Genomic DNA, 27,297 nt, shown 5'->3' on the forward strand with positions numbered 1-27,297 from the left:
TTTTTTGCTCCACCTGCGCTCAGCATTGACCACCCAACTGCTGCACAGCTACAACAGCTCTGCCAGACTTCGGTGATTCCAGATGAACGTCGCAGGAAGCATCGCCGACTGTGCATTTACAGTCTCTTTTCTGAATATCAGGGAGGAGTCAGGGGAAACCAGAAGGTTAAGAAGACTGCTCTCAAGTCTCAATTAGGCTGACTTCTGCCTAACATCCCTTTGGTACTGACCCAACCTGCCTCTGACCTTCATCTGGATTTCTGATGGGACAGTGGTGATTTATACCAGTGATTCCCAACCAGGGGCACACCACGGAATAAGTCTGTAGTTATGTGGAAAGACTGTGTAACAGTTTTTTAAAGCACTTCATGTATTGAGTGTGCATGAAAACTGGTTAGCACAAATGTTTGAACAGTTAGCTTAATGGATAAATAGTTTAAATTGCTAGCTAAAAGTAATGGATAAAGAGCTTAAAAGGTAATTGTGATGGCTATAGCTAAGGGCCGTGTTGGGCGGTAATGAGTAATGACTCATTTATTTCATTTAAAGAGCTATTGTAATGGATACAGCTAAGCTAAGCTAGCTTAGCACAATGGAGAGATGAGATTTCGCTAAGAGTAAAACATGATTGAAATATCTGTGCTTGAAATAAATTGTGAGAGTTGATGAGGTGATTAAGAGCTCAGACAAATCTGTATTGATGTTTTATGAAAGTGAACCATACCCATAAAACCATGTGGGATTAATGAGGTCACATTGATCTACAATTTAAATCATCAAGTCAATATGCTGCATCTGCTTGGATGGTATGGATCCCTGTTAAGGAGTAGTCTAGTCGTCCTTCTTTTATGTCAACTGGAATTGATCAGATAATGTCATCAGGTCCAAACTGAGGTGTCAGTGTGAGGTTGCTCCAAAATAACCACGAGAAAAACCCTGAGACAATGAATGCAAAGATGCTTGCATAGAGTAAATGAGGGTTTGAGAATGATGTACTAAACAGTCAAGCCACTTAAACACTCAGGAAACTGCGGAGCAATAGGACCACAGTATAGTCAGCGGTTTCCACCAACTTCATCAAAACACCAGACGTTATGGAAAACACTTTCTGTTTGGTGTTTCCCACAATTTCTCAGCCATGTTAACAGAATCAACACTCTTAAACCCGGAACGCTTCATAAAAGTAGAGTCACCGCTGTCGAGTTGAATCGCACTGGAGTTACTGCGGTGGCCTACTCGATGACTCAGTCAGAGGTGCTTAGCCATGTCATCTCCTGAGTATTACAGAACCTGCCTCTAATCTTATGATCAATTTAGAGGAACTATGAGATGGTCTAACCAAAAGCCTTAGTCATTACAGCAACTTTATGGCCTTTACTGTGTCATTTACTGAATCATTTTCCCTGGAGCTTAATGTTTAGTTCCATAAAAGGATAATGATTTCCTCTGTAGGCAGCATGGGCATTATTTCAGGGCAGGCAGTCCACCTCTGCTACACTATAAAACACAGCAGGGAAATTTAACTGCACTGGGATTGTTGTTCACTTGTTCCTAATATTATTATGTAACATGGATATCATTCAATTCAATTCTATTCAATTTTATTTATATTGCCAAATCATAACAAAAGTTATCTCAGGACACTTTACAGAGTAGGCATAGACCCAACAATTCCCCCGTAGAGTACGGTGGCAACAAAAACCTTCCCTTTAACAGGCAGGAACGTCGGACAGACCCAGCTCTGTGGAGGACGGCCATCTGTCTTGACCGGTTGGGGAGGAAGAAAAGGAGAGAGAAAGAGAGAAACACATTGTCATTGTAAGACATTCTCGTCCAGTGCCTTCAGAGTGTGTTGTTGTGAGACTTGTGTATCTACGTCTGATTTACTTGTGGGGTTTTTATAGAGAAGGGGTCATCAATTTGTCCAAAAGGGCCAAATATCAAGAGTCAAGGGATCACTTTGAAAATGACCATGCCAGTTTTTCCCTTGTACCATTGGATTCCTTAGGGTGTCTAGTTTTATATGATACCAATATCTTAAAACAGAACCATAGCCTCTTAAAGACAGTAATGTTGTCTGAGATCGTTGGCAGACCTGCGGACTGTATGGGAAAGCTTTGGTGGGCTCTATGTGGCCCTTGGGCATCCAGTTGACGATCACTGATATCGAGAATGTTTTTGTAGCTGCTTTCAAATCCCATCATATAGCAGAACACTGCTACAGCACTTTGGGGACAAAAGAAGACTTAAGAGTGTCCGTTTATGTTGGTGCTTATTGTTTTTGTGCTGATGCTCCATCTGAACAAATGCAATCCTTGGATGACTGAGTATGCTTAAGCAGTGTCAAATTATACACACACACAGTCCAAAAAAACCCTGTATTGTATCGTTTCTGGTTCAAAGAGTGTTGTTTATGAAAATGAACACAGAAACAGAAACCGTCTCTCCCAGCTCCCGTGCTTTATAGATGCAGTGTATTTGTTTTGCCAAGCCATTCAGTCCTGAGGTTTGCATAATCACGACCATGAAAAGTAGGTTTGCTGCACACAGATTTCAGTTTCAGTCACTTATCCTTGTGTATGCTTTAAAACAATTAACACAAAGTGTCAGTCTTTGAGTCTGACTTTGTGGTGCAGCACAGAAACATTTTATGGAAGGAGCACAAACTCTGAATGAATCTCATTTAAAATCTCCCACAACCTTTAATTGTGTGTGAAGTCGCAAAGATGTTCTCCCAGGACACACACATCACACGTGGCAACTTTCCAATCCACTGCCATTCATTCTGTGTGGATGACGGTTCATCTTGACAATTAACTATTGAACAGTCAATCCTTTCACAGATTGTCCCAAAGTGCCTCATTACCTTTTGCATTTTTTATCCAAAAGTCAGGGTTGATGGAGAAATTGAGGATACTGCTTTACGATAATACCAGGGCGAAAAACAAGGCATGAATTATGCATAAGATGTTGTGTAGGTGCTGTTTTCTGTTCAGCCACTCTCCTTGTGGGTAGTATCTCTATTGTAGGATTGCACAGGTTTTAGAGCAGGATGAAAAAAATCGTATTTTAGGTTGCATTTGTCTTTGGACTCAAATGTTTGATAGCTGACAGACCTGACTGAAGAGGACTGAAAAGGACACCTCTAACATACAGGATTTACAAGCCAAGCAGCGTTGATGTTGTACCCTTGTTGTTTTCATTCATTTATCAAAGGCTTACCTGTCCCTCCATGCCTCTTCTCTCTGCAGCATCGCAGTGGGTGTGGGTTTCTATGGCAACAGCGAGACCAATGATGGCGTGTACCAGGTCACCTACTCCCTGTACAACGCCAATCACACGCTAGGCGGAGTGGACAGTCTGGTAGGTAAAACCGTTAGTGTCATACGGTGATATATGTCTCCCACACATGAAACACATGTATACCTCATACTGTTCCTGTGTGAATTAAGTGGCATCATGTTTCAGACATTCAGTTTATTTTCTTAAGAGAGTTCGCAGATGAGAGACCCGCGTAGTTATTAACAAACAGCTCGGAGTGAAGGCTTCAAAAAGGCTGGTCTTGTTTATATTTACACAAAGCCCCAGAGGACTCCATTTAGTATGCCTTTAAATGTTTTTTATAGCCTCTTATGGCTTTTTTACCGCTACACACAAATTGACAGCCTCTCCACACAAGAACTCTTTGCTCCCAGACAGACAAACTCACGCACACTCTCACCCTCCATGTTCCTCCTCCTCCTTAAAGCCGCTGTGGCCTCAGCAGAAACAAAGCATCACCCTGTGTCTTTCTTCTGCTCCCTTTAGCTCAGTATGTGTGCATGATCCTTTTTTCTATTTTTATCCGCCTCAGTTCCCATCACACAGACGCCCGAGTGTAGCTCGCTGTTTCACAAATTTCACACTAATGACAAGGCATTTTTTTCAGTCAAGAGCCAAACTCAGTCATCAAAAGACTTGGATATTTGCTCTCTTCAGATTCTTCCCACACCATTTCATTTTATTTTTATTTTTATTTTTTTTTATAAAGAAAGGTTAGGTTTGAAGTAATATTAAAGTCAATTACATGTCAACACAGTTGGTGAAAGCACTTGCCAATTATGGCTTGGCAATCCACAGAACTGTGTTGTCGTCTGAGCGCTACACGTGAGGGTCGAGATTTGGCTGGAGTCAAATTTGCATCATAAAAAGAATCATTTGAGAGTCAGCTCGGACTTCACTTCCAAAAACACTTTCTACACAGCAGTGTGATATTCAGATGTTGTGTCATTTTAATAGTGAAGAGGAACCTGAAAGACGTCCAACTGACTTTGGAATTTAAAGATTTGAGAAGATTTAAGATGTGAGGCTCATCTAGACCTGTGCAGTTCGATTTGAGTCCACCCCTGAGACTGCACAGGAGATTCTCTCGAAACTTGTACAGATTGACTTGAGACTTGACTTGAAACATGCAGTTTGACCTATTACTTAACTTGAGACTTGAGACAGACATACTTCAGATTTATGAGATTTGTAACAGATACCCTTAAAACTTGTAAATCTTAACACGAGACTTGTACAGTTGAGTGACTTGAGTCTTTTTCCAATGTAGTAGAGACCCTGGGTGATTTGCTGTCGAAGAGTACGGATTAACTCTCCATCTGTGTTAATGGAGATTAATGTGGAGGTATGTGAGCCACTTAGTGCGGTGACTCAACACGGCCTCAATAATAAACACTTTACTGAGAGGGTGTAGAGCCCACAGCACTACGGTAGGACTTCTACACTGATGATGAGGGAACACCGTCTCAGATTTTAATGGAGAGTAGTTCTTCACCGTCTGGCTCTGATTGATGCACTTTGTAAATAATTTAAACTGGGAACGTGTAAGAACCCTGTGATTACTGATGTTAGAAGATCAGTGGAGCTGCTGTAGATTGTCAGTGGGGATTAGTTCCCATGTGACGTGCATTAACCAGCTAACATACCCCATAAACATTATTTACTCCATTGAAATGATATGATGATAAGTGTGTAATACCTCAATGCGGATGGGTAGATACACCTCTTTGTCATGTCTAGATCGTCTGAATTGCTCACCGATAGTCTCCTTTTTCTTGTTAAGCACTTGGCCACGATCATTTCTCAAAGTCATATTAACAAGAGGAGAGGAATCATTAACATATAGCTCATCTGAAAGCTTGTCAGTGTGTTCCTCCGGGACGTGTGAACTCGTGCAAACACATAATTGGACATGGTGGCCTTTATTTCAGCAGCTTATGTGCGCCTATGTGTGTATGTGCGCCTATGTGTGTGTGTGCGTGCGTGCGTGTGTGTGTGTGTGTGTGTGTGTCTGTGTGTGTGTGTGTGTGTGTGCGGATGGATGGAGTGGGTTCATTGCAGCCAGCTATAGACTGTTAAGGAGTCTAGTTCTTGAGTGGGACAAAGAGCCCAGTGTGCCACACACAGTTCCCCGTCTCCCCCCACCTAATCAACCATGAGCCCAGGAGACAAAGCCGTTTGATGGGGAAGAACAAGGAGCAATGCTGGCCTGTCTGATTGGCAGTCAGGATTGAAATCTGTATTGAAATCATTGACAATGAAGGCCTCACTGCCCTTTGGCCCACACAAATGCCTTTTAGCCCGGCTCCATGAGAGTTTACAAGTGAGTCTGCTTCTAAAGACTCAGTATATAAGAGAGGAAAGGAAGGAAGTTAGGCTCATTATAACTTTTTCTCAGCTACTGTTGAGACCTCGATTAGTTACGGTCTGGAATATATGCATATGATGTGCTTATGAACCGAGAATGTCAATTAAAGAAAACACTTGCGTACAGAGAGAGGCGCATTTGGAGACAGTACTTTCAAACACAGATACAAAACAGGGCTGTTGAATCTGGAAACAGGCCAAATTGAGATGCTTTATCGATGCTGTGGGACTGATGTGACATTTGAAGTGTTTAGCCACACTAATAATAACTCTATTGTTTGGAGATGGGCGTTGTTAGAGGTTTTGGCAGCAAGCACTCACTGGACGGACTGGGTCAGTGTCTGGGTCAGTCATTTAGCATTTGGCCAGAGCTCAAACACGGTTTGGAAGTTGGCCCACCACATAATTACAAACATGCATACTTCCGTAGCATTTGTAATAACGAAGAATATTAAGGCATTCATAAACGATTGGGGAATTAGGAAAACTGAGACATTTTGTCTTTTGGGTAAGGGGGTTGATAATGTATACCTGATAGTCAACTAAGATTCTCTTTGTGTGGGAGGAAGCCCTCACAAAAATGAGGAGAACTTCACATCAATGCTCCCACTTGACCCATTTTGAGTTCAGACCTCCTTGATGCGGGCAGCACAGGCTTTGTGTCCGACCATCCACCAGCACTGCTCCACGAATCGCACTTGCATGCGACGTGTTGGCGATCCACCAGAGGGGTTCATCTGCCCTGTCGCCTCCTGTCTGAAGTCGGCTCAAACATGTAGGCGTATGGCTGATTCTCTCCGATGTGTTTTGCGGTTTGCAGGCTTCTCTTTCACCTCGGGCCTGCACGTCAACCTCAGATAGAAGCTAGAACATAGTCACTGAGGAGTCTCAACCCAGCACCTGCGTCGGCAAGAGCAGCGTTGGGTGTGGCGGGGCCAGATGCAGAAAATCTCAATAAAGGAGAAAGAATCGATGTGCTTCCAGCCCCTTCTTTGAGTTTGCTTTACTTTCTATGTAGGAAAACCAAGTTAAACTAAATAGTAGTTTTTACACACTCTAACTGGAGTGGGACTTTAACAATCTTTGCTGTGTAGGCGATTGGGTTTTCAAAGGTCTCGATTTAATGCCTGCTCAGTGTTTCTTCAGCAAACCCATACAGGATGACCTCTTAAAAGCTCTGTGGTCATCAAGAATCTGCGAGGAAAGAAGGAGGTAGGAAGGAATATATTTTTAAACAGATGTTCTGCTGAGCTTCGTTACCCTGGCGGTGAGGATGGTCCCTATCTTTGCGGTGACCGAGCTGCTGCTGAGGCACTTCAGACCCATGTTCCATTTCACGCTCTAACTCCCACATTCAATTTTAATTGAATAAAAGTCTCTCTCAAGCAGAGACAACCAGTTAGAGCAGGAAAAAAAGGTTTACTACTGTATCTTAACCTGTGTTTTACTTTACTTCAAATACTCTCATTGGTGCTCATTTATGAAGCCATTACAGGACGAGTACAGAATATTGTGGAAGCCATTCTTGGATGCTTGCTCAGTAAACTGGCACTGGTCCATAGAGTGTGATTCACAACAACAACAACATGAAAACCAACAATTTTCTGTTTCAACTCAAAGATGGACACTCAGAGGTTTGTATTTTAAAATAAAAATATGCTCTTACACCCTCTTTGTTTCGTGCTTTCAGAGTCATTTCTAAAGCATCGCTTTCTCTGAGGCTGTGTACCGGCCCCAACAGGCTTAAAGGGAGAGATAATATCCGAGTAGAAGGAAGTGGGATTTATATTCTGTAGAGCCTGAGAGGCAGTGTTGTAATTCTGCAGGCAAGACACAGATAATTCAACAAAGAGTAGATTTCCAGTCCTTATCTTGCTGTCTAAAAAGACCTAGGTTGTATATTTGGTTGAGTTGTGTACTCACTTATTGTCGCAAATGTTTCCAATAATGTTCAAACCCAGAGAATTCCTCGATTTGGATCAAGTTAATGGTCATTTATATTTCTTTTTTTTTTAACCAAATGAAGAATTTTAGTCATTAGACCTTTGGATCTAAAGTTATCAGAGATACAAGTCGAGCAAACAAGCTAGGTGTGCAGTCCCTTTGGACCATCCTGTGTTCGCAGAACATGGATTTACAACGTGAAACTGCTACTACTTAGTCAGGGATTTTACCGGTTTAAATCACTTGGTCAGTTTGTTTTGGAGAGGAGACCTCTGCGGATTATTCAGCTACAGGTAAAAACACCCACCAACAACTGTCACTGTGACGACGGTCGTGGGCACTTGGACCACAAAGGGTTCATCATCATCGGCCTTGAAAGAGGTTAAAAACCTGGATCTCCACACCAGTTAGTTGGTCCAGTCCCAGCCTGGTCAGATGCGTACATGAATTGATGAAGCCTCTTGGATGAGAGGTGAAACGTCTTCCTAATAACCAAGTCCAGTTGCTTTTGACTGAAATTGCTTTGGGGATAATTGAGCACTGAAGGAATCCTAGCCAGGAGACGGTGACTTCAGTGGCAGCAATGGGGGTGAAGACGACAACTCCCATGATCCCATGCTACTTCTCATGATCCCATCTGATTTACTATATAGTCGGCCGATAAGTAGAAGTTTAGGGCTATGTGAAAGACAAAGATCATAAATACCAGGTTTTATATATAATTAGAGATAATTAGCCAATAAGAAGTACACACACTTTAGTCTTCACAGACTCGCACATGTAATCGAGATTCTTCACGTAATACCCGTTGATGTATATTTTCTTCCCTTTCCTCAGGCTACAGTGAAATACATGTGATATTTGACAGCACTCACTTTTTCAGCCCAAGGCCACTCGTCATTTGTCGCCCTTATGTAATTAATCGTGATTTTGCACGTCTTTTTTGTTTTGTTCGTTGCTTACCCTGCAGTGAGTAAAAATGAACACCCCGCAGTAAAATAGCCTTGCTCCGATGCAAATTCTTTGTTTTGAACGACTTGAGGAAGAGAGTGCTTCCAGTGCCCTCACAACATCAGACTGAGATAAAGACCGAGCAGACTGGGAATCATATCTGCTTGATCGCAGCTGATCACTTACACGGTGTGGATCAGACCAAGACGAGGGAGAGATTAGCTGGATCGGTTGTCTCCCCGGGCATTATAGATTAGATTCTCACACAGGAGGCAAGGATCAGATACATGCCTTCATTTCTCACCTGCGATTTTCATCTGTCTGTGGAAGAAGCAGCATCAATGAGTGATCAGATAAACTACAGAGCCTGTGGATTTGATCTCAGAGGCTGCTTCAGTAGTTCAGTAGTTTTTTTTCGGTCATTTAAAATATCAGCCACTAAGTGTGGGATCTACACGGCCCTGTTAACACTTTTTTATTCTTATATCATTTTATTTATAGAATTACTTTTGACCAGGGTAAACAAAATTGCATTGTCATGAACCCCAACACACCCTTTTTTCCATCAAATTAAATTGCATAGAAATACCTACTTGAAATGATGAAAATAGAAACAGAATATTTTTTTTGTATATATATATATATATATATATGAAATGTTTATAGATAGATATATAGATATATAGATTTACACCAAACATCACAACTACCAACACAGAGAGGCTCATTTGCATAGAAAGGGGCCAGATGTATGCATATCAACTAATTTAAGTATGTGCAAAGGAGCACTGAGACACTATTTGTTTGGCTGCACAGTTTAGGTGCTTTGAGAACTACACGGTTTCCTTTTTGTCTTAGTTGTGCAGGTTTAGCGACCGCAAATAACGTGCAATCCTTTTTCCGAATTCGCCCCTCAGTGTTGTTGTTCGCAACCGTCCAGTGTGGGCCGCACGCAGAATGCAAACCCAACTAATTACTTCCAACCGGCGTCTCCTCGCCTCAGCTTCAGCAAAGCCCGTGCCTGACGAACACAGCAACAATATGAGTTTTCTCTCCTGTGAATGTCAAGTACCCAGAGCTGAATAGAAGCGTTTATTACCCTTTTTAATTATCAAATAGCAGGATGTCTCTGTGAATGCCATTTCCCTGTAAACAACTTCTCCCTTCAAGCAAAGTAAGGAGTAATTAAACCCATGGAAAGGGCTAGGGCCTGTACAGAAGACGTTCACTCCACACACATAATCTGGTTATATTTGTCCGGACACGTAAAATCCTGATGTGTAAAAATAAGTCTGTCTGTATTAAGTTTTGTTTGTCTTTGAGGATACACTCCCCCTCAGGGAACGGATTAGATTCTGTATGATTACACGGCTTAAACAGGTAAACAATCCGTCTCATTAGTGAGGTACCTATTCGGAAAAAAGTCAGACAAACAACAGCAGTCGTTCAATACAAATCTCCGGCCGCAGCGAAGCTATTAATATCTGTAAACTGCAAACTATTTCACTATCTCACTCTCTAGTTGTGGCTGTTTTGCAAGCTGAACTGTTTACTCAAAAGAGACCTCTTGACCCACACCCACACTCAGTATTCCAGCTCTCCCACACTGTCCCCCCTCTCTGCTCTGCACAGACCAGCCTCATGTTCAGGCCAATCTCACCTTTGGTCACTCTCTTTTTCTTTTTCTTGGAAACTTTCCCAGGCAGAAACGTTGACCAAAAAGACTTCCACATATGAGCAGTCTTCTGTGCCTAAGAGAAGTCTGTCAATACTTTGTTATTTTAGTAAAAAAGGTGGAGGATATAAAACTAGTATCTCCTCAAACTGGCATTTTATTCTTCTGGCAGTTTTTAAAACTTCTAACTGCTGCCATAGTGGTGCTCAATCATCATCCATCATCGTTGAGTTTAATGCGTACATCACTGTGCCTCCATGAATGGTTTGATTCATTAGCGTTCATACTCGATATTCCACTCCCAGTGGCAGTGCTGGGGTATCATCTATCTCATCCCCCCTCCTCTCCTCTTCTGTCCCCTCCAGGTGACTGGCACCATGGGCAGCATGAAGACCGGCCTGCATCAGCACCTCGCCAGGTTGGACGAGATCTTTGCCACGCGGGGCGACTACGTACAGACTCTGCAGTTCATGCAGCAGATGGCTGACAACGTGATCAAACAGCTGCTGGGCCTGCCTGACTGGGAGGAGGCTAAAGTGGACCTGGCATCCATCGCTGATCAAACAGCAAATATAGAGTACTACAGGTGAGCAACAGAAATATACATGTGTTGGGCTTGTACAGTGTAGTGTGGGTGGTCAGGAGCTCTGTTCACTCAGGAGGTAGTGACTTGGTTTTGAAAGCACTGATCGCAGGGTCGATCCCCAACTCCTCCTGTCCACATGTAAGGCAAGATATTGAACCCCAAATAGCTTGCTGCCATGTGTGTGAGTATCACATACCATTTACAATGCTGGCGATGCTACAGTTAGCTAAGCAGGAAGAGAAAACATGGAACACATCCAGATCCAGATCCAACTTATCAAACATGGCAGCTTGGTCAGTGGTCCTCGGCGTCTGATACCAATGCACAAGGCTCCCTCTAGCGTCTTTATGGAACGCACCTGGCTGTCAACTCCTGTACTGCGGTGCATGCTACTGTATGTAGGAGGTCGGGATGGATGAGGTCGGGATGGATTAATGCGTCAAACAACCACAGGAAATTCACCATGGAAACAGCTGTTTGTGTCTTGCGCGAAACCAAAAGTCAACATTTACTTATTTTAACTTACTTACTTCAATATCCATGTAAGCAAAGTTACCTAACATAAGTTAGATAATACATGTACTTATTTGAACCCAAACCACGATCTTTTCCTAAATCTTACCAAGTGCTTTTGTTGCTGAAACCTTAATCTACCCTGCACATTGACAAACGACTCCAAAAACAACTCCATAAATAGTTAGTTATTTCTTGGGAACAAGTTGATTCTTCATACACATACACGTTTGTTTGGGAGAAGACATCATCGGCCTTGTGAGAGGTTAAATACCTGGATCTCCACACCAGTTAGTTGGTCCAGTCCCAGCCTGGTCAGTTGCGTACATGGACTGAAGAAGCCTCTTGGATGAGAGGTGAAACGTCTTCCTAGACAAATAACCAAGTCCAGTTGCTTTTGACTGAAATTGCTTTGGGGATAATTGAACACTGAAGGAATACTAACCAGGAGACGGTGACTTCAGTGGCAGCAATGGGGGTGAAGACGACAACTCCATGATCCCATGCTACTTCTCATGATCTCTTCTGATTTACTATATAGTCGGCCGATAAGTAGAAGTTTAAGCCTATGTGAAAGACAAGGTTCATAAATACCAGGTTTTACATATAATTAGAGATCAGATTTTATCTTTTGATCGTAGAGCCAATAAGAAGTACACACACTTTAGTCTTCACAGTGAAGACTCGCACATGTAATCGAGATCCTTTACGTAATACCCGTTGATGTATATTTTCTTCCCTTTCCTCAGGCTACAGTATAATACATGTGATATTTGACAGCACTCACTTTTTCAGCCCAAGGCCACTCATCACTCGTCATTTGTCACACTTATGTAATTAATCGTTTTTCAAGTTGATTCTTCAGACACTGGCTTGTTTGGGAGAAGATGTTTGAGTATCAGGGAAGATGCTGATCAACCAGGAATCACATTTTTATGATAATGTATAAATATATTTACAATTTAAAGAGAAATATAGACGCATTCGCTTGGCATGGATGCAAAACACACTTAAGCTTATGATATGCAATGACTGAGCAACCTGTCAGTTGAACATGCAGCTAAATAGATAATTCATGGGTGAGTAGTTACGTACTGTATGACCTGAATATATCACATGATATTTAGTGGATGGGATGAAGAAAGGTGGTTACATATGTGTATCGTTCGTTCATGTGAGTGGGAAGTCTCTTGCAGACATGGTTCTGTGCTGCTTTTGAAAATAAAAAAGAATCCCACGCAATTATTAGCAACCGTTGCATCAACATTACAGACTTTAATGACAGAGACAGCCTCGACAACCACAGTGTGTTACGAAGTGTTATCCCAGGTCTTGTCTCATTACAGTTAAACTCTCACTCTTGTTATCTCAGAGCGGATACAGGCCTATTGCCAGTTTTTGTTTAGTGCTTGTGTAGGCTCGTTGGTATTTCTGAGGAGTCTGCAGTAACAGACAGGCTGGTGTGTTTGTACGTATTGATCAACGTGACTCCTCTCCTCCGCCGATAATTCAATAACCCACACAACTGCACACTGAGAGAGTGCCAGCCGAGAGCAGACAGCCAGACACTGTAAACTGTTAATGGACTCATTATCACTGCCTCACGCCCCAACACATAGTTGCGGTCAGCCCAAGCGTGCGTGTGTGTGTGTGTGTGTCTGTCCGTGCATGTGTGTGTCTTTGTTTTCATTTCTCTGATTTGACTCATCAAATTGGAAATGTCGTGCCAGAGTTGGTGGTCTATCTTCAGTGCACGTCTTAGAATATTTACAGTTTTCTGACATTTCCACGTTGACTTGAGTACATTTTCTGATTTTCAGCTAGAAACACTCCAGTGCTGGTTGTGTGTAAAATGTGCTTTGTCAAATAAACGTATAATTATTGTTTTTATCAATCATAATATTGCCCTATTTTTTCAAATAGGTGAGCTGCTCCTAATATTTCCACGTTCCTCACTGGCAACAGCAGAATTACCTGCTTTAAGTGTGTTATTCACCTTTTAATACATACATTTAATTATACATTTTTAAAGATTATTTTTTTGCCAGTTTTCAAGCCTTTTGTTATATAGGACAGACAGGAAATGGGGTGAGAGAGAGAGAGAGGGGGAGACGTGCAGCAAAGGGTCGGAGTTGAACCCCCGGCCGCTGCCTCAAGGACCTTCAGCCTCTTTACATGGATGGCTCTTAAACTGTGGCATGAATCATGAACCTCACAAGTCAAACCGCTTCCTCTGTATTTTCTTTTGAACGTGAGTTAAATACATACTTTTAAAACTGAATATATAAGTTTCTTGTAGGGTTATATATCTTGTCTTTGTGTATTCAGCCATAGTTGCTGTTTACTTGCGACACTAGAGGGGGACCAGTAAGAAGAGTGCGCCACTTCACGCACAAGTGACTGTAAAAGCGAGTCAGTCACATTAGCTCTGCCCACCCTCTTCTGGCCGACCAACCACTGCATGGTGATGGACTAACTGCATGTACAGTCCATCTCATGTACGTCTGCTTCATACTGGAAAACCTGACTCTGAATAATTACAAGAACAAGGACAAGATATGTAAAAAAACAACAAACAAACAAACAAACAAAAGATAGATCATCTCGTCCGCCTATGGTTTTCATTACATTGCGCAGCAGCTTAGCCCTTTCCCTGATAAAAAAAAAATCCTGCCAGCTCAAATTGAAAAGGGGACAGAACCACATCTAATGTATTCTTGCATAACTCACTCATTGATATGATAAACTGATCATAAAAAAAGAAGAAAATGTTTTCACCCAGCCTTCTAAAAATAGATTTTTAGGTTTCCTGCCTTACAGAGAGGGTTTCGCATCAGTCATTTATGGTAAAAAAGAAAGTGGGATGTGATTTTATGGGCTTCTTAATGGGGTCCCTTGGTGAGTTTGTTTCCTGGGTCAGCCGCGCCGTAACACCCGCTATTGGTAGATGCCTCTGATCTCTGACCTCTCTGTGAGTGAGGTTCAATAAAATGTCATTTCTATTATCAATTCATCAAGCTGGAGCTAGCATAAGTGCAGCTGCTTCTCTGTTAAGACGAGAATTAAAAATCAATTAGAAATGTAACTCCCCCCCACCCATCCCTGCGTACCTCCACTCTGCACTTGACTCTAATTGGATTAAGATGGCGCAGACAAACACGGTGGCAGTGTCACCCGAGAGCCTCCGTGTGCGTGTTGACATCCCAGCCTCTCTTGCCAAAGGGGGGGAAAGATGAAACGAAGAAGAAATAAGCAAGGAGGTGGTGGTGGTGGTGGTGGTGGTGGTGGTGGCGAGGGGAAGACAAGAAGCTGAAAGGGAAAGACACAGAGGGGAGGGAGATTCAAAAAGAGGAGGGGGAAAGAAAGATAGGAGTGCGTGAGTGATGAGGGAGATGCTGCCGTAGAGTGACGGAGACACAGGAATTCAAATACATAATTAAAAAGAAAAGGCGACTGTGCAAAGAAGTGAGAATGATGAACGCAGGAGGTGTAGTGGAAAAAGAGAGAAAGATGCAGGCTGATGGAGATGTATTGATTGATAAATCAGAGTGAAGAGGTGATAAAGTCGCCCCTCCCCCTGTTTTTTTTTCACAGTGTAAAACATTCAGCCATATGGATTGGAGTCCATTATTAACCATCTGGACAGGCTTTCTGTGTGTCCGGTCACAGACTGACCACTGCTCATATGACAGATGGGTACACTGAGGAGGGCAGGACTGCATAGGAGTACACCCTCGAGCATCAACACACACTCACACCTCAGAAGACAGCATGTGTCTGTTGAGGTGAAAATAAGTGGGACGCTCTCCCCTCCTGGTCTCAACCCCCACCTATTTTCTACAGTCACAGAGCTTTAATGACTTAAATGTCCCACATTCTGCTCATTTTCAGATTCATACTTGTAGTTTGGGTTTCTACCTGAACATGTTTTAATGCTTTAACGTTCAAACACACATTATTTTCTCGTACTGTCTGTCTGAATATACCTGTATTCACCCGCCTGTCTCTTTAAGACCCCATCCCATAAAAATCCAGACTGATCTCATTGGTCAGCATTTCAGCGTCCTCTGCATCTGTGCTGTCTGCATCTCTGCACCTTCATGCAGCCAGGGAATGACTTTCACAGCACTGCAAAGGCACTTTCTACCTTTATATAGTACAGTTGTGACAACACAACCGTACAGAAGTCCTGACGACTCGTTTAAAGACACAGTTTCTGAATACGGGCTGTGTGCATTTTGATCCTTTCACAGTATTTACAATGCGTTTCGAGTTGCTTTATAATGAGAAAAAATTTGGCACCATAAAAATTCTGCTTTATTACATATTTGCACACCTGATGTTTCTATAGTTACAATTGCTAAGCGTTGATTGGAGGACAGGTTTAGCAAACATCAGTTATCTACAGTACAGTGGTGTTGTTACTGATTATGGTATTATTATGGAATTATGGGCAAACGCTCCACTAATAAGGTTACATGCAAACAGAATTCCCCTTTAAGAAAACTCCTCTTACTTTGCCAAACCACAGATTCCCTAACAGCGGTTTAATTTTCCGTCTCTGTCTGTCTCTGCAGGTGGCTCTCATACCTGCTGCTCCTCATCTTGGACCTGATCATCTGCCTGCTGGCCTGTCTGGGGCTGGCCAAGCAGTCTCGCTGGCTGCTCACCACGTGAGTTTCATACGCACTGTAAAACGAGCTCTGCTTGCAAAGAAGAGAGGCAAATTGCTTCATGTTTTGAGAGTGAATAGGCAGGGCCAGGGTGTATGAGAGAAGGACTGGATTGGGAGATTAGCTGACTAAAGTAAATCACAAATAACTGGGCGGCCGCTGCGTTTGTCCAGATGTTACAACATGGAACTGCTGGAATGCACACATCCTAGCACAATGCTCACTTCTCCAATCAAACACTAGCTATAACAAGACCACCTTGTATTTGATCTCAGTTACTCCACAATCCCTTTTATTTGACTTCATACAGGTATAAAAGACAAACTTGGCTGTACGCTTTGAATTGGAGTTTCTACTAACATCGTGGCAGTTAAACACCCAAACATCCCCATCTTCACATCCCACTGAAGATCATTTTTAGTGTGAAATAATCCATGCTGAGTTTTACATTCACCTTTTATACCGAACAGGAACAGCAGATATATCTCACCAAATAATGAACTGAATAAGTATGAGTGGGCGTAGACAGAAGGAGCTGCAGGCAGGGGTTGCTTCTCTTCTCGTGGGAAATTGCCTGTGAAGGAGGCAGAAAAGTATTGGATCATGTCCTTGTACAAACACTGCCCTGCAAGCCCCGTCGTATTTCACCATTTGCCTCTCAGCGTTGCCAGCGGTAGGTTGAACTTTCTCAGAGTGTCGCTGTGTCAATAGCTCTACTCGACAAATTGGATTTGAGAGCTGCGGAGAGATGGGAGCAAAGCCATTTGATGTTATCAACAATATAACTTCCTGAAGGTTGTTATTCCAGTTTAACACTTGACCTGCTTTAAATGGCTTCAGACGTGAATTACGTCGGATAACAGGCGCAACATAGTGTATCTCCGGACCCACATATGGCAGGTGATTAATTATTTAACTTTGTATTTTTAGGCCTTTTTTTTCAGATGAATATTTTATCGATTTTACCTTTAAGAGTGACAAGAAAACAAGATAAATAAATAAACATGTAGGTACATTAAACAATATACACTTTGGTTTTATTTATTAAATCAGTTTATCACAATGTCCTCTATATAGGGAATATAACTCATATATTTTTGAGCTTTTTGTACAAAGAGGCAGGAAGTCCTGAGATAATATTCAATGAAAACAGGATGTGAATGACAGACGCTGACAGAATTATGGCATAAATAACACTCCCACATCTCATAATACGTGTTGATGATTACAGAGGATGATACGCAGCACAGAAACACTGCACTGTATATACTGTACAGTCATGCCTATGCTTTCACCTAATCTCTTTAAAGTATATATAGCTTAACTGTAACCATCTACACTGGAATGTTGTTGGTTTTTTTCTTTCTGCTGTAAAGGAGCGTTCACAGGGCATGAAATCCACCCGGGCCTCCATTCATCCAACCGAGCACTCTGTCTCTCTCAATCAGTCAGTTCAGGGTGTGAGCTGCACTGAACTTGCCCCACTAGCCACAAACCCACCCTCACTACACTTTCCCACCCCCTTCGCACACACAAGATGAGTCAGTGTCAAGAGTGTCTGTCCTCCCAAGGCATGCTCTCTTCCCTCAGAGAGGAAGTGGTTGGAGGCTTTCGGGAGCAAATTACACTCTAGCCAATTCCTTCACTGTGCTTATAACTTGCTGGCTCTGTGTTAGCATGACACGCAGTAACAGCTTAGACAGGATACGCCCACATGTGCGAGAGGGAGAAACATCCATAGACCTCGCTGTCCGCAGTTTCTATCTGGCGTTCTGTTGGTCTTTTTCCGCATGTTGCTGCTGAATTCTTCAATGGGAGCGCCGCAAACGCATTTCCATCCACCTCCACCTAATCTCAGGAGCTGAAATCTCATAACCTGAGTACACAGCATCTAGTGGGTTAAAGGCTGTGATGTAAATAAAGCATGAGTCTATTTCTAAGCTCAATGCAATGGGTGGTGAGATCGCGTATGCCCCTCATCCACAATAAAATATTGGAAAAAGAAACTAATTTCCCTGGATGACAGAGATCATTTGGGCTGTCATGAGCAAGGACGTACGTACACCAAAAGCAATTGTTGTTTAAACAAACAAAGCAAATGAGTGGGATGTGCCGAAATTATGAAGAAACACAAACACATAATTGTGCCTCGAGGCAGCAAATCATAGAAGTTCTGTGTGTGTTAGTTTAAAGTGACAAACAGTTTTACAGAAGAAGTAACAGGTAACCTCAATTGTCCGTTGTGTACCAATTGACTAAAACCCTATGAGCCTGAGGAAATGGCAGCAACTCGTTTCCCACCCTAAATAAAAATATTATAATTTATACAACAAGGTGCTTTTGGTTAGACACCATATTTAAAAAACAGATTAAAATAAAAGCCAGGAGAACCACACTAGACGGAACCCCACTTAGAGTGTCATAGAAAGGATTTTACGGGAAATATACAAATGGTAAATAGGTTCCTGGAGAAAAGTAAAAAAGTTCTTGAGAGACGTTGCTCTTGTCATACATACATGATTCAACACTTGATTAAACAGTGTTACAATGGAAATTGTAATTGCAATTGTGTTAATCTTAATTTAAAAATCAGGAATACACTCATCCACACAGCGATGACAGTGATGGGGTGAGGTGGCACCCCTCCCTCCAAATGCTCTAGAAATTAGGAACTTTGCTGCATGTATTTGAATTTGAACTTTCTGTCTTTACTTCTCTGTGCTATGCACTTTACTTCTGTCACTGCACTAAAATTCTATGTATTTTTATGTGGCAGCCTTTATGTCCAAGACAAATTTCTCTAGGAACAGATATAAAGTAATCTTAGACTTTTGTAACGCTTTCAATCCTGTCTACAGAGAAGGACTCAACCTTTTTACTTCAAAATTCACCCGCCCAACATCACTTGCTCCTCTTCATCCCCTATGGGACGTACGGCTTCAATGAGTACTCTCCATTGCATTCGGTCCCCGGCAGCGTGTTGGGCCTCTCCCCATGACAGGTTCATCTGTTCTGCGGCAAGTGGTTTTGGGCCTCCCAGGTTTTGTTTTCCCGGCAACTTAGATCCATGCATTCATGGTGTGCCACAGGGAAGTGTACTTGAGCCTTTGTAGTTCAGCTTCTATACAAAATAAATGAATGTCCAGGACAGTATACTAAGTGCAAACTCTACTATGTATAAAGATGACACAGTACCACATGAGTGGTAGGGCTACAGTCCAGTAGCTGCATATCCAGGTCACACCAAAAAAAACAGGTTGTTTAATGATTTATTCAAAATGCAGCTCTTCAAACATTGAAGAGGTTTCACAAAGCTCTTGAGCCATCTTCCAATTTCACAATAACTTCTAGTATACATGGTCAGACACATGCAAACCACTAATTGTGGTTTGGGCGAAAAATGCTCAAGAGCCCGAAGCTCATTAATTAAAAAAAAAATCCATATGTCCAGTATATATTCTTGATGGCCAAGACATTCTGTAGATCAAAGTCACAATTCATGAGGAAGTTGTGATTTCTTCAAGACACATAAACATAATTTAATGAGGTGCGAAGATCACACAATCACAAGGCGGAAGCCAGAATTAGAACCTGAGAGAGCGACGTGGTTATGACACGCTAATTGGCATTGGCAGCCCGTTCTCAGTTTGCATCTCTGCTTTGAGGGTCACATAACTTCCATGTGACTCAGTTTTAATTGACACATATAATGATGGTTTGTATAATGATACCCTCCGTTTACATATACGTTGTATAGACTGGATATAACAGCACTTTAAAGCAAAAAAAAAGGAAAATCTCCTTCTCACACTGATTTGATTCAGAGTGACTCGACCTCCTCCTCAGCGAGTGTATCCGCCAGCATCATCTGCATCGCCCATTGGCCTCTTTGACTCTTTCACTGGATGCGCTTTGCGTCAGGTTTACACCCGATTTGCTGCTATTCTGTGTTACGCGCCAGAGCACAAAACTGAATACAGTCTTCTGCCGACACTGAGGAGGCGATCAGAGGGTATTTCTCCCTTTTGCATGGTTGCCCAGTGTCATAGTTGTTCATAGAAGCTCATACAGTCCAGTATTACACAACATGCACCAACAAACAGTCAAATAGGCATGGCCTGGCAGACACATAAGCCAATTGGTTGCAATCATTTCTGTTTGTGGCCTTCAGTCAAAACCATTTCAACCAAAGCTCATTCTTATATAACATATTTTATAGATGCCCGATGAGGTGAAAGTACTCAATATTTCAGGAGAAAAAGAGAAAAGTCAGAAATAAAGGATACAACTTTGTTTAATAGACTTTTTTCCCCTTTCTACCCTTTCATCAGCTTGTGATTTATCTTTTGGAGCTGACAGTTAGGTCAGGTGGGAACAACTGCCACAACACGCATGCAAACAAACAAGTTGTAGACAGACAGAATTAGATTAGAAAAACAAGGCGCAGAAAGATCCAGGGCACTTGTGTATTGGTCTCAGTAAATACACGTTCCATGTAACCGTATGCATTCTGTGGTAAACCACACTAAACCAGTGAGACAGTTGCGACTTTTTCATCTGTTGTGCTTCTCGTTTTTAAATCAAGATAAGGACTCCTGTGACGCCTTGCCCTCCTTCCCATCTGTTTCCTTGGTGAGTGTCAGGGCTCAAGACGGCTCGGTATCACAGAGAAGGAGGGAGACAAACTACAGGAGTGAAAACAACGATAAAGAGGGAGGCAGAAGGCAGTGCAAAGATAGGGGAAAGGGAACAGAGAGAGTAACAAAATGATGATGGGGGGGGGGGGGGGGGGAGATAAAAGAAGAATGAGGCCACCAGTGGTGGCTTGTAAATTCAGTTTGTGGTGTTCAGTATCTGTGTTCAGTAGCACATTGTAAATCGGATCAGCCAGGGAGCTGTTGAAGGGAGAACAGGGCCTGGACATGCATACCCAAATCATATTCAAACACAGTTGACATGCTGTGAGGGAATATCTGGAAAGTACCACAGTTGACAAATCAACAGGAGCTTATTGGATTTCCTGGACATTCTTTCACCTAACAAGAGCTCATCTATGCTATGACCACTATTCATCTTCTAATGGATATTGATCTCCTTCTGTGCTGTTGTACGCACACAGACAGGCACCTCACCCCCTGCATTCAGAAATACTCACCGTCCCTCTCCATTTATGACAAATAACTCTGTCGTCATTTTGCTGATAGTCTGAGGTCATCAGGGAGGGAGCCCGGTGTAAAACAAAACCACATTTTAATGTCCTCGTGGGTGCAGGAAACAGTCCCCCACTCCGGGGGCCGTAATCCAATGTGGGCCAGCTGAGCGGATGTGCTCGTTCCTGGGTACTTAAAGCCACGGGCTGCAGCCGCGTGTTGAGTCTGCAGGATCAACCCCTGCAGAAAAAAACACGGCCCCTGACATCTCCGGTTGATGACAGGACAATGACATCACCACCCCTGGCCCACTGGGCTCATGCTGTTTCCTTTCAATAACACAAAACTGTTATGAAAATAACTCACTTTGCGTCACTGTACTCCCTCTGTAGGTTGCTGATAATAGAGATGGGCGTGAGTAATGTTTTCCAAGATCGAGGAATGGCGTGAATTTTTGAGCGTGGAATGATTCCTCGAGGACGGAAGTTTATTTTTGCATCACATCTCATGAGTCTTAACAGCAAGTCTGACTATCACGTCACATCAACGCTCTCTGTCCACACACTGAATCCCCTTTATATGTACTAAATGTGTGAAAGTTGTAAAATATACTCCTGTGATACAGCAGCATTTCCTTGTGTAAGAAATAAGGAGCTGGCCCGTCCCTTCACATGCTGTTTCCTCTGAGACTCCTCTGACCCTGTTCAGCTCCAACAACACATTCAATTAGGTTTTTGTAGAAAAACAGGGTGTATAATAACTAACTATATCCCTGAAATGACCTACATTGCACTGCATAGCTCTGCATTTCTTTAAAAAAAAGTCAGATATACTGTATATATATATATTTATATGTTTTTTAACCTTTATTTAACCAGTAAAAGTTGAGTTACAGTAACCCTTCTCCCAGTGAGTCCTGGCCAAGAGAGGCGGGAAACAAGTTTCAGAATACACAAAGAACAGGACAAAGGTCACACACTACGCCACAAAAAAGTATTCTGGCATGTGGACAAATGTGAAAACAACAGGCGATATGGAGGTCAGCAAAAATAATCGAGGTCATGTCCATACGATAAGTCGATAACGTAATTATTGTGACGGACAAATGTTTAAATGACAAACTCTTGGGACTCTCCCAGTTTTCTAATAATGTGAGAAACAGGTCTCCCCTTGTAGTCAATAAACAGTACATCATTGCAAAGAACCTATTGTAAAGTGAGACACGTGGTGTAAATCATTTACCATTGTGTTTCAGTTGAACATGCCAGGCTTTACTTCATTCAGATAAACAGCAAGCTTTACCCAGATATACCATCCTGTCCTGGCTGCCGAGGCTTCAGTTAATCTGCATTCAGTGATGAGTGTCCTGGGTCCCTCTGTGATCTCACTGTTTCTTTATGTCCCCGCAGGATGATGGTGTTTGGAGTGCTGACACTGGTCCTGAGCTGGACTTCTCTGGGAGCTGACCTGGCCACTGCTGTGGTGAGCCGCTTCGCTTCCTCACCCCTGGCTGGCTTGCTCGCTGAACCCAATATAAAATTAGTGTAAACTGATCTGCAATCAGGGCGACACTATGGTGTGGTGGTCAGCACTGTCGCCTCACAACAACAGGGTTCCTGCGTGGGTTTTCTCCTGGTTCTGCGGTTTCCTCCCACAGTCCAAAGACATGCACGTGTTAGGTTAATTGATGACTCTTAGTTGTCCGTAGGTGTGAATGGTTGTCTGTCTCTGTTTGTCTGTATGTGCCCTGTGATAGACTGGCGTCCTGTCTATGGTGTTCCCCCCGCCTCACGCCTGATGTCAGCTGGGATCGGCTCCAGCCCCCCCGCGACCCCGACAGGGACAAGCGGTTGCAGATGAATGAATGATCTGCAATCAATTCTTGTCGTGCCTGACAGTGATGATGAATCGCTTTGACTTCATGCACACTGCACTTGAAATATGTTTTTAAATGTGTGGCGAGGAAGAAGAGATGATTATACACTGCTGAACATGTGCTTACGTGAGTGCGCCTGCATGTGTATATGAAAAGAGAAAGTGTCATTACATAAGGACGGGAAACAATTGTCAGTGCACTCACATGACAACGAATGTTTCCAGTCTCAGAGACACGTGCACTTTTTGAAAAATGTTATGAGGATACAGTTTGTTGTCTTCACATCGAGCCTTTTCATCCAAACTATCGCACGTATGAGCTGCACAGCTGTCGATCAAGGGTTTTTCTAGCCTCTCTTGCCCTTATTACATTTTTCAGCCTTCTCGGTAAAAAGGTGTGCGAGTTAGACAGAGCCCTTACAGCCATGCAGTGTCATCTAAAAAGGTATTAACGCGCTCCTACTGCCCAATCTCAAATTTCTTCTGATCTTGTTTGTCTGTCTGTCACCTCACACGCTTTTGATCTCTGCTGTCAAAAGGTACACACTGCTGAAAATCGACAGACAATAGAACAAAATCCCAAACCCAAACCTTGTCAGCATCATTATACAAGCCCGGGTAACTTGATTCAAAGTCAAGGATTATGACAACAGCAATCCGATTGCAGCTTTTAAAGCCTATCAAGGCTGAACTGGTGAATCATTTCAGTATTTTGTGATATTCACCCCCCCCAAAAAAAAAAAAAATCAGACACAAATGTTTGAATGACCTTGAAAGGAATTAGAATAATATATCAAAACTAGAGAGATGCATCTGTATTAGCATCAGATGGATGAACAGGGGTGCTGCCTCGGGCGTGTGTTCTATTTTTCTCAGGTTTGTTGTTGGATGTTGTGTTTTGACCGGGGGCTGTAGAGGATTGTGAACGTGTGTGAATTTAAGTTGGAGATAATGAGCACCGTGTAGAACACAGAGAGAGAGAGAGGTGTGATCGGTTACAACAAATTAGTCTCTGGTTTCATCTGCTCTTTTCATCTCCTGGTTTAATGTCTCGACTCTGTGGAGGTCTACGTTTGCCTGGTCTGACACCATGTATGTAAAACAACAAAACAACTTCTGACATAGCAACCGGCTGCTGAAAATAGCACGTTTAGTGCAAATGCAATAAGGCAGGGCTGCATGGGTCTTTCAGTGAATGGTTGTAAAGATGTGCAAAGAATATGTACAACAACAAATAGAACAACTTCCTGCAAACGCCACCCCCAAGACGTTTGTAATTGGTTTTACCCTTAGTGCGGAATAATGCACTGTTCAGCCTGACCTATCTTCTAAAACAAAGTGTGGACATCTGGCTATGCAAGACTCACATTTGCCTAATCCTGGTGCATTCCTTTTGCTGCCCTAACTATAATACAACAAGTCCAAATTCTTACAAGCATGCATGTTTACCTCGCTGCATAAAACAGAACTAGGGTGTCAAAATCAGAAGGGGCTCTCTCTCTGGGGAACATGAACATTCACTGCGAATGTCATAGTAATCCAGCCATTAGTTAGCCACTGTAAAACGTAGAGAGTTTGGATTAAGCGCTGCCCTTTAAGGTGCATGAAAGCATCCAGTATATTTCATGGTAATCTCTCCGTTAGATTTTCTTGTTATCCGTGTACAAGTGGGAAATGTTTCCTGTTTCCAGCAGAGGAAAGGTCAGATGACAATCCATCCTCAGAGGATGAATATCTGCGGTGAGGTTGTCAAAAGTCAGTACTTACGAGTTACCAGGTGTTTAAAATCTCCTTTAATGTTTACATTTCAACAGTACCAAAGCTGTAAAAACAACAACAACACAGACAGCACACATTAGCTTACCACTAGCCTGTAGCTGCACTTCTCCAGACGCCATGGCCGCTGAGAGAGAGTCGGAGATGATGGAGAAACTGTTTAATCCTCCTGCTTCCCTGAAGTCACTAAGGCTGCAACAATTTGCCTTCCCCGTGAATTATGTAAACAGACAACAGCGGTAAAGCCTGTGGGCTCTGATGGGACTTCATGGTGCATTCAGGTGCACCTCGAAGAAGCTCAAACTGTCCGTCAGTACAGTCTGCACTGCTCAGAATAAGAATTTATACATGATTGTCTGTAGGGCTATTGTTCATTTATCATTTAGTCTTAAAATGTTAAATGCCCAAGGTGATGTCTTCAAAAAACTGTTTTAAAGTCTAAACCCCAAAGATATTCAATTTAAAATGATTCTATAGGACCCCCTTGATAATGAGATGCTGCATCTCAAGGGACTATCCTTTAATAAATTCAAAATATCAGACAAAAAAGAGAAAACTATAGCAAATAGCTCAGCCCTAGTACTGGGTAAGAAAACATAAATCTAATATTAATTATTTTTGGAAGATTTCTCTAGTTTAAGCATAAATTTCTTATTATTTTTCTTCATTTCTTTTTTTTTTCAGTAAAAGTTTAACTCTTGACACCATTTATCCATTTCCGGGGGCCCTCAGGGGCTGCGGACTGTAGCTAACACTGGATCATTAGTCAGCTAAAATAAATTGACATTCACACCTTTGGGCGGCTGACAATCACGTGAACTGGCTTTAGTGGTTGTGGACTGTTGAGGAGAGCAGGTGTGTAAGTGGGGAGAACACGCCAGCAGCGGTGGCCACTTAGCCATCACACTGCCCAACCAGACATCTGAAAATCCCTCAAAATCACTGGAATACTTTCTCTAACCTCCCCCACCCTGACTCAGAGTCGAACTCCTGAAAAATGTACTTGCCACTGCAGCCGGGCTGCCGTGCCCCACTTTAAGTGAGACCGAGTTTTGTGGCTGCGCTCTAATGATATCAGACAACCGCCACATCCAGAGAAAACCAGCATGGCTGTGTGGGGTATTAGTGTGTAGACGGTGTGTTTGTTTGTCCTTCTGATGATCCCTGTGTAGCTTCAGTCTGTGTTCACAGGTGTGAATGTCAGATGTTTTTCTGCTTGACTGACTGCTGATATTTGTCTGTCTGCACAGGAATCTTAAAACTGTGTGTGTTTGTGTGTGTGTGTGTGTGTGTGTGTGTAGGCTGCAGTCAGTGCCTCAGTATACAATAAAAGAATGCATAATGAATGCACCCCTTCTCAGAAACACTTAATTACAGACAGTGGGTAGTTAGAACGCCCGTTTTCCTTCAGGAATACTAACAAACTTGCTCCTCAATTGCAGGGCTCCTGCGAATCTCTTGTTTCTTACAAATTAGCTGGGGTTTCCTGAGGAACTCAGTATGTGCAGGGCTCATTATCAATCCTCCCTCCAGAGAAGGTTAAGCTACGTGCAGTGTGTTTGACCCGAGCCCAGGGGACTCTTAACATTCAGACGGCACAGTTCGGAGGAGACCATCGCTTCTCACTTTTGTTATTTTGCCATGGCAGCGTTCCTATTAGCGCTGTGCGGTGGAGTCAGAGTGGTTTTGAGTGACAGGAATGAAAAGCATTCCTGTCTAGACATGTGAAAGTGGATTAGTACAGCAGCATGTCCTCTTTATTTTGATGTCGAAAAGACTGTTAACTAATTATTAATGTCAAGTGTTTGACTGATTCATTCCGTCTCAACATTATACTTTATGAATTATGTTTTTAACCTTGTTATTTCAAGAGCCAGTCGTTCTTTTTTGTCCTGTTTTCTGTTTCACTGCTCTCTCACGTCTCCTGTTTTTATTCCAGGGTACGAGTGATTTTTGTGTGTCCCCTGACAAGTACCTCATGAGCCAGACAAAGGGTGCCATCGGTACTGGTGAGTGTCGGTGTGAACATTTTGAACAATATTGCATTCATGGAGTGGGAATTAAAAGAGGATGAAGCTGTGGCCGTGACACTAATTGCGCTTTTGTTTTGTAAAAAAAATGAAATTGCATTTAATTTGCTTCTTTTGCCCGTTTGTGTCTTTCACAGATATTGTTCATTACTACCTGTACTGCAACCAGACCCTCTCTAACCCCTTCCAGCAGGTAGGACACAGGATGCTTTGCTGAACGTTCACTGATTTGACCTATTGAGCATCGGTTTGTCAATGTTTAATATTGTACGATTAAAAACATACACACATATAGCTTTAATGTTCAAAAGTATATGGGTCTGTGTCCTGCATTCGGACCACCTCAGGAGCCATCCACAGAATGGATCCACTGGGCTGTTCTACCTATATTTAGACTTTATACTCTTAGCCTTTACTTCTTTTATGCCAACAAAAT

The 27,297-nt window shown here is 42.5% G+C and overlaps 1 protein-coding gene across 1 annotated transcript in view; it reads left to right on the forward strand.

The window, feature by feature from the left end:
- Positions 1 to 27,297, forward strand: part of ttyh2 (tweety family member 2) — a 59,236-nt gene that overhangs the window by 22,116 nt on the left and 9,823 nt on the right. Inside the window, exons 3-8 of the mRNA XM_083932233.1 lie at positions 3,252 to 3,363; positions 10,624 to 10,844; positions 15,935 to 16,030; positions 22,590 to 22,662; positions 26,771 to 26,840; positions 26,999 to 27,054. Of these exons, the coding sequence (XP_083788359.1) occupies positions 3,252 to 3,363; positions 10,624 to 10,844; positions 15,935 to 16,030; positions 22,590 to 22,662; positions 26,771 to 26,840; positions 26,999 to 27,054 (628 nt within the window). The remainder of the gene's footprint in view (positions 1 to 3,251; positions 3,364 to 10,623; positions 10,845 to 15,934; positions 16,031 to 22,589; positions 22,663 to 26,770; positions 26,841 to 26,998; positions 27,055 to 27,297) is intronic.

The sequence above is a fragment of the Echiichthys vipera genome (genome assembly GCF_963691815.1).
Source record: "Echiichthys vipera genome assembly, chromosome: 18".
Taxonomy (NCBI): Eukaryota; Metazoa; Chordata; class Actinopteri; order Perciformes; family Trachinidae; genus Echiichthys; species Echiichthys vipera.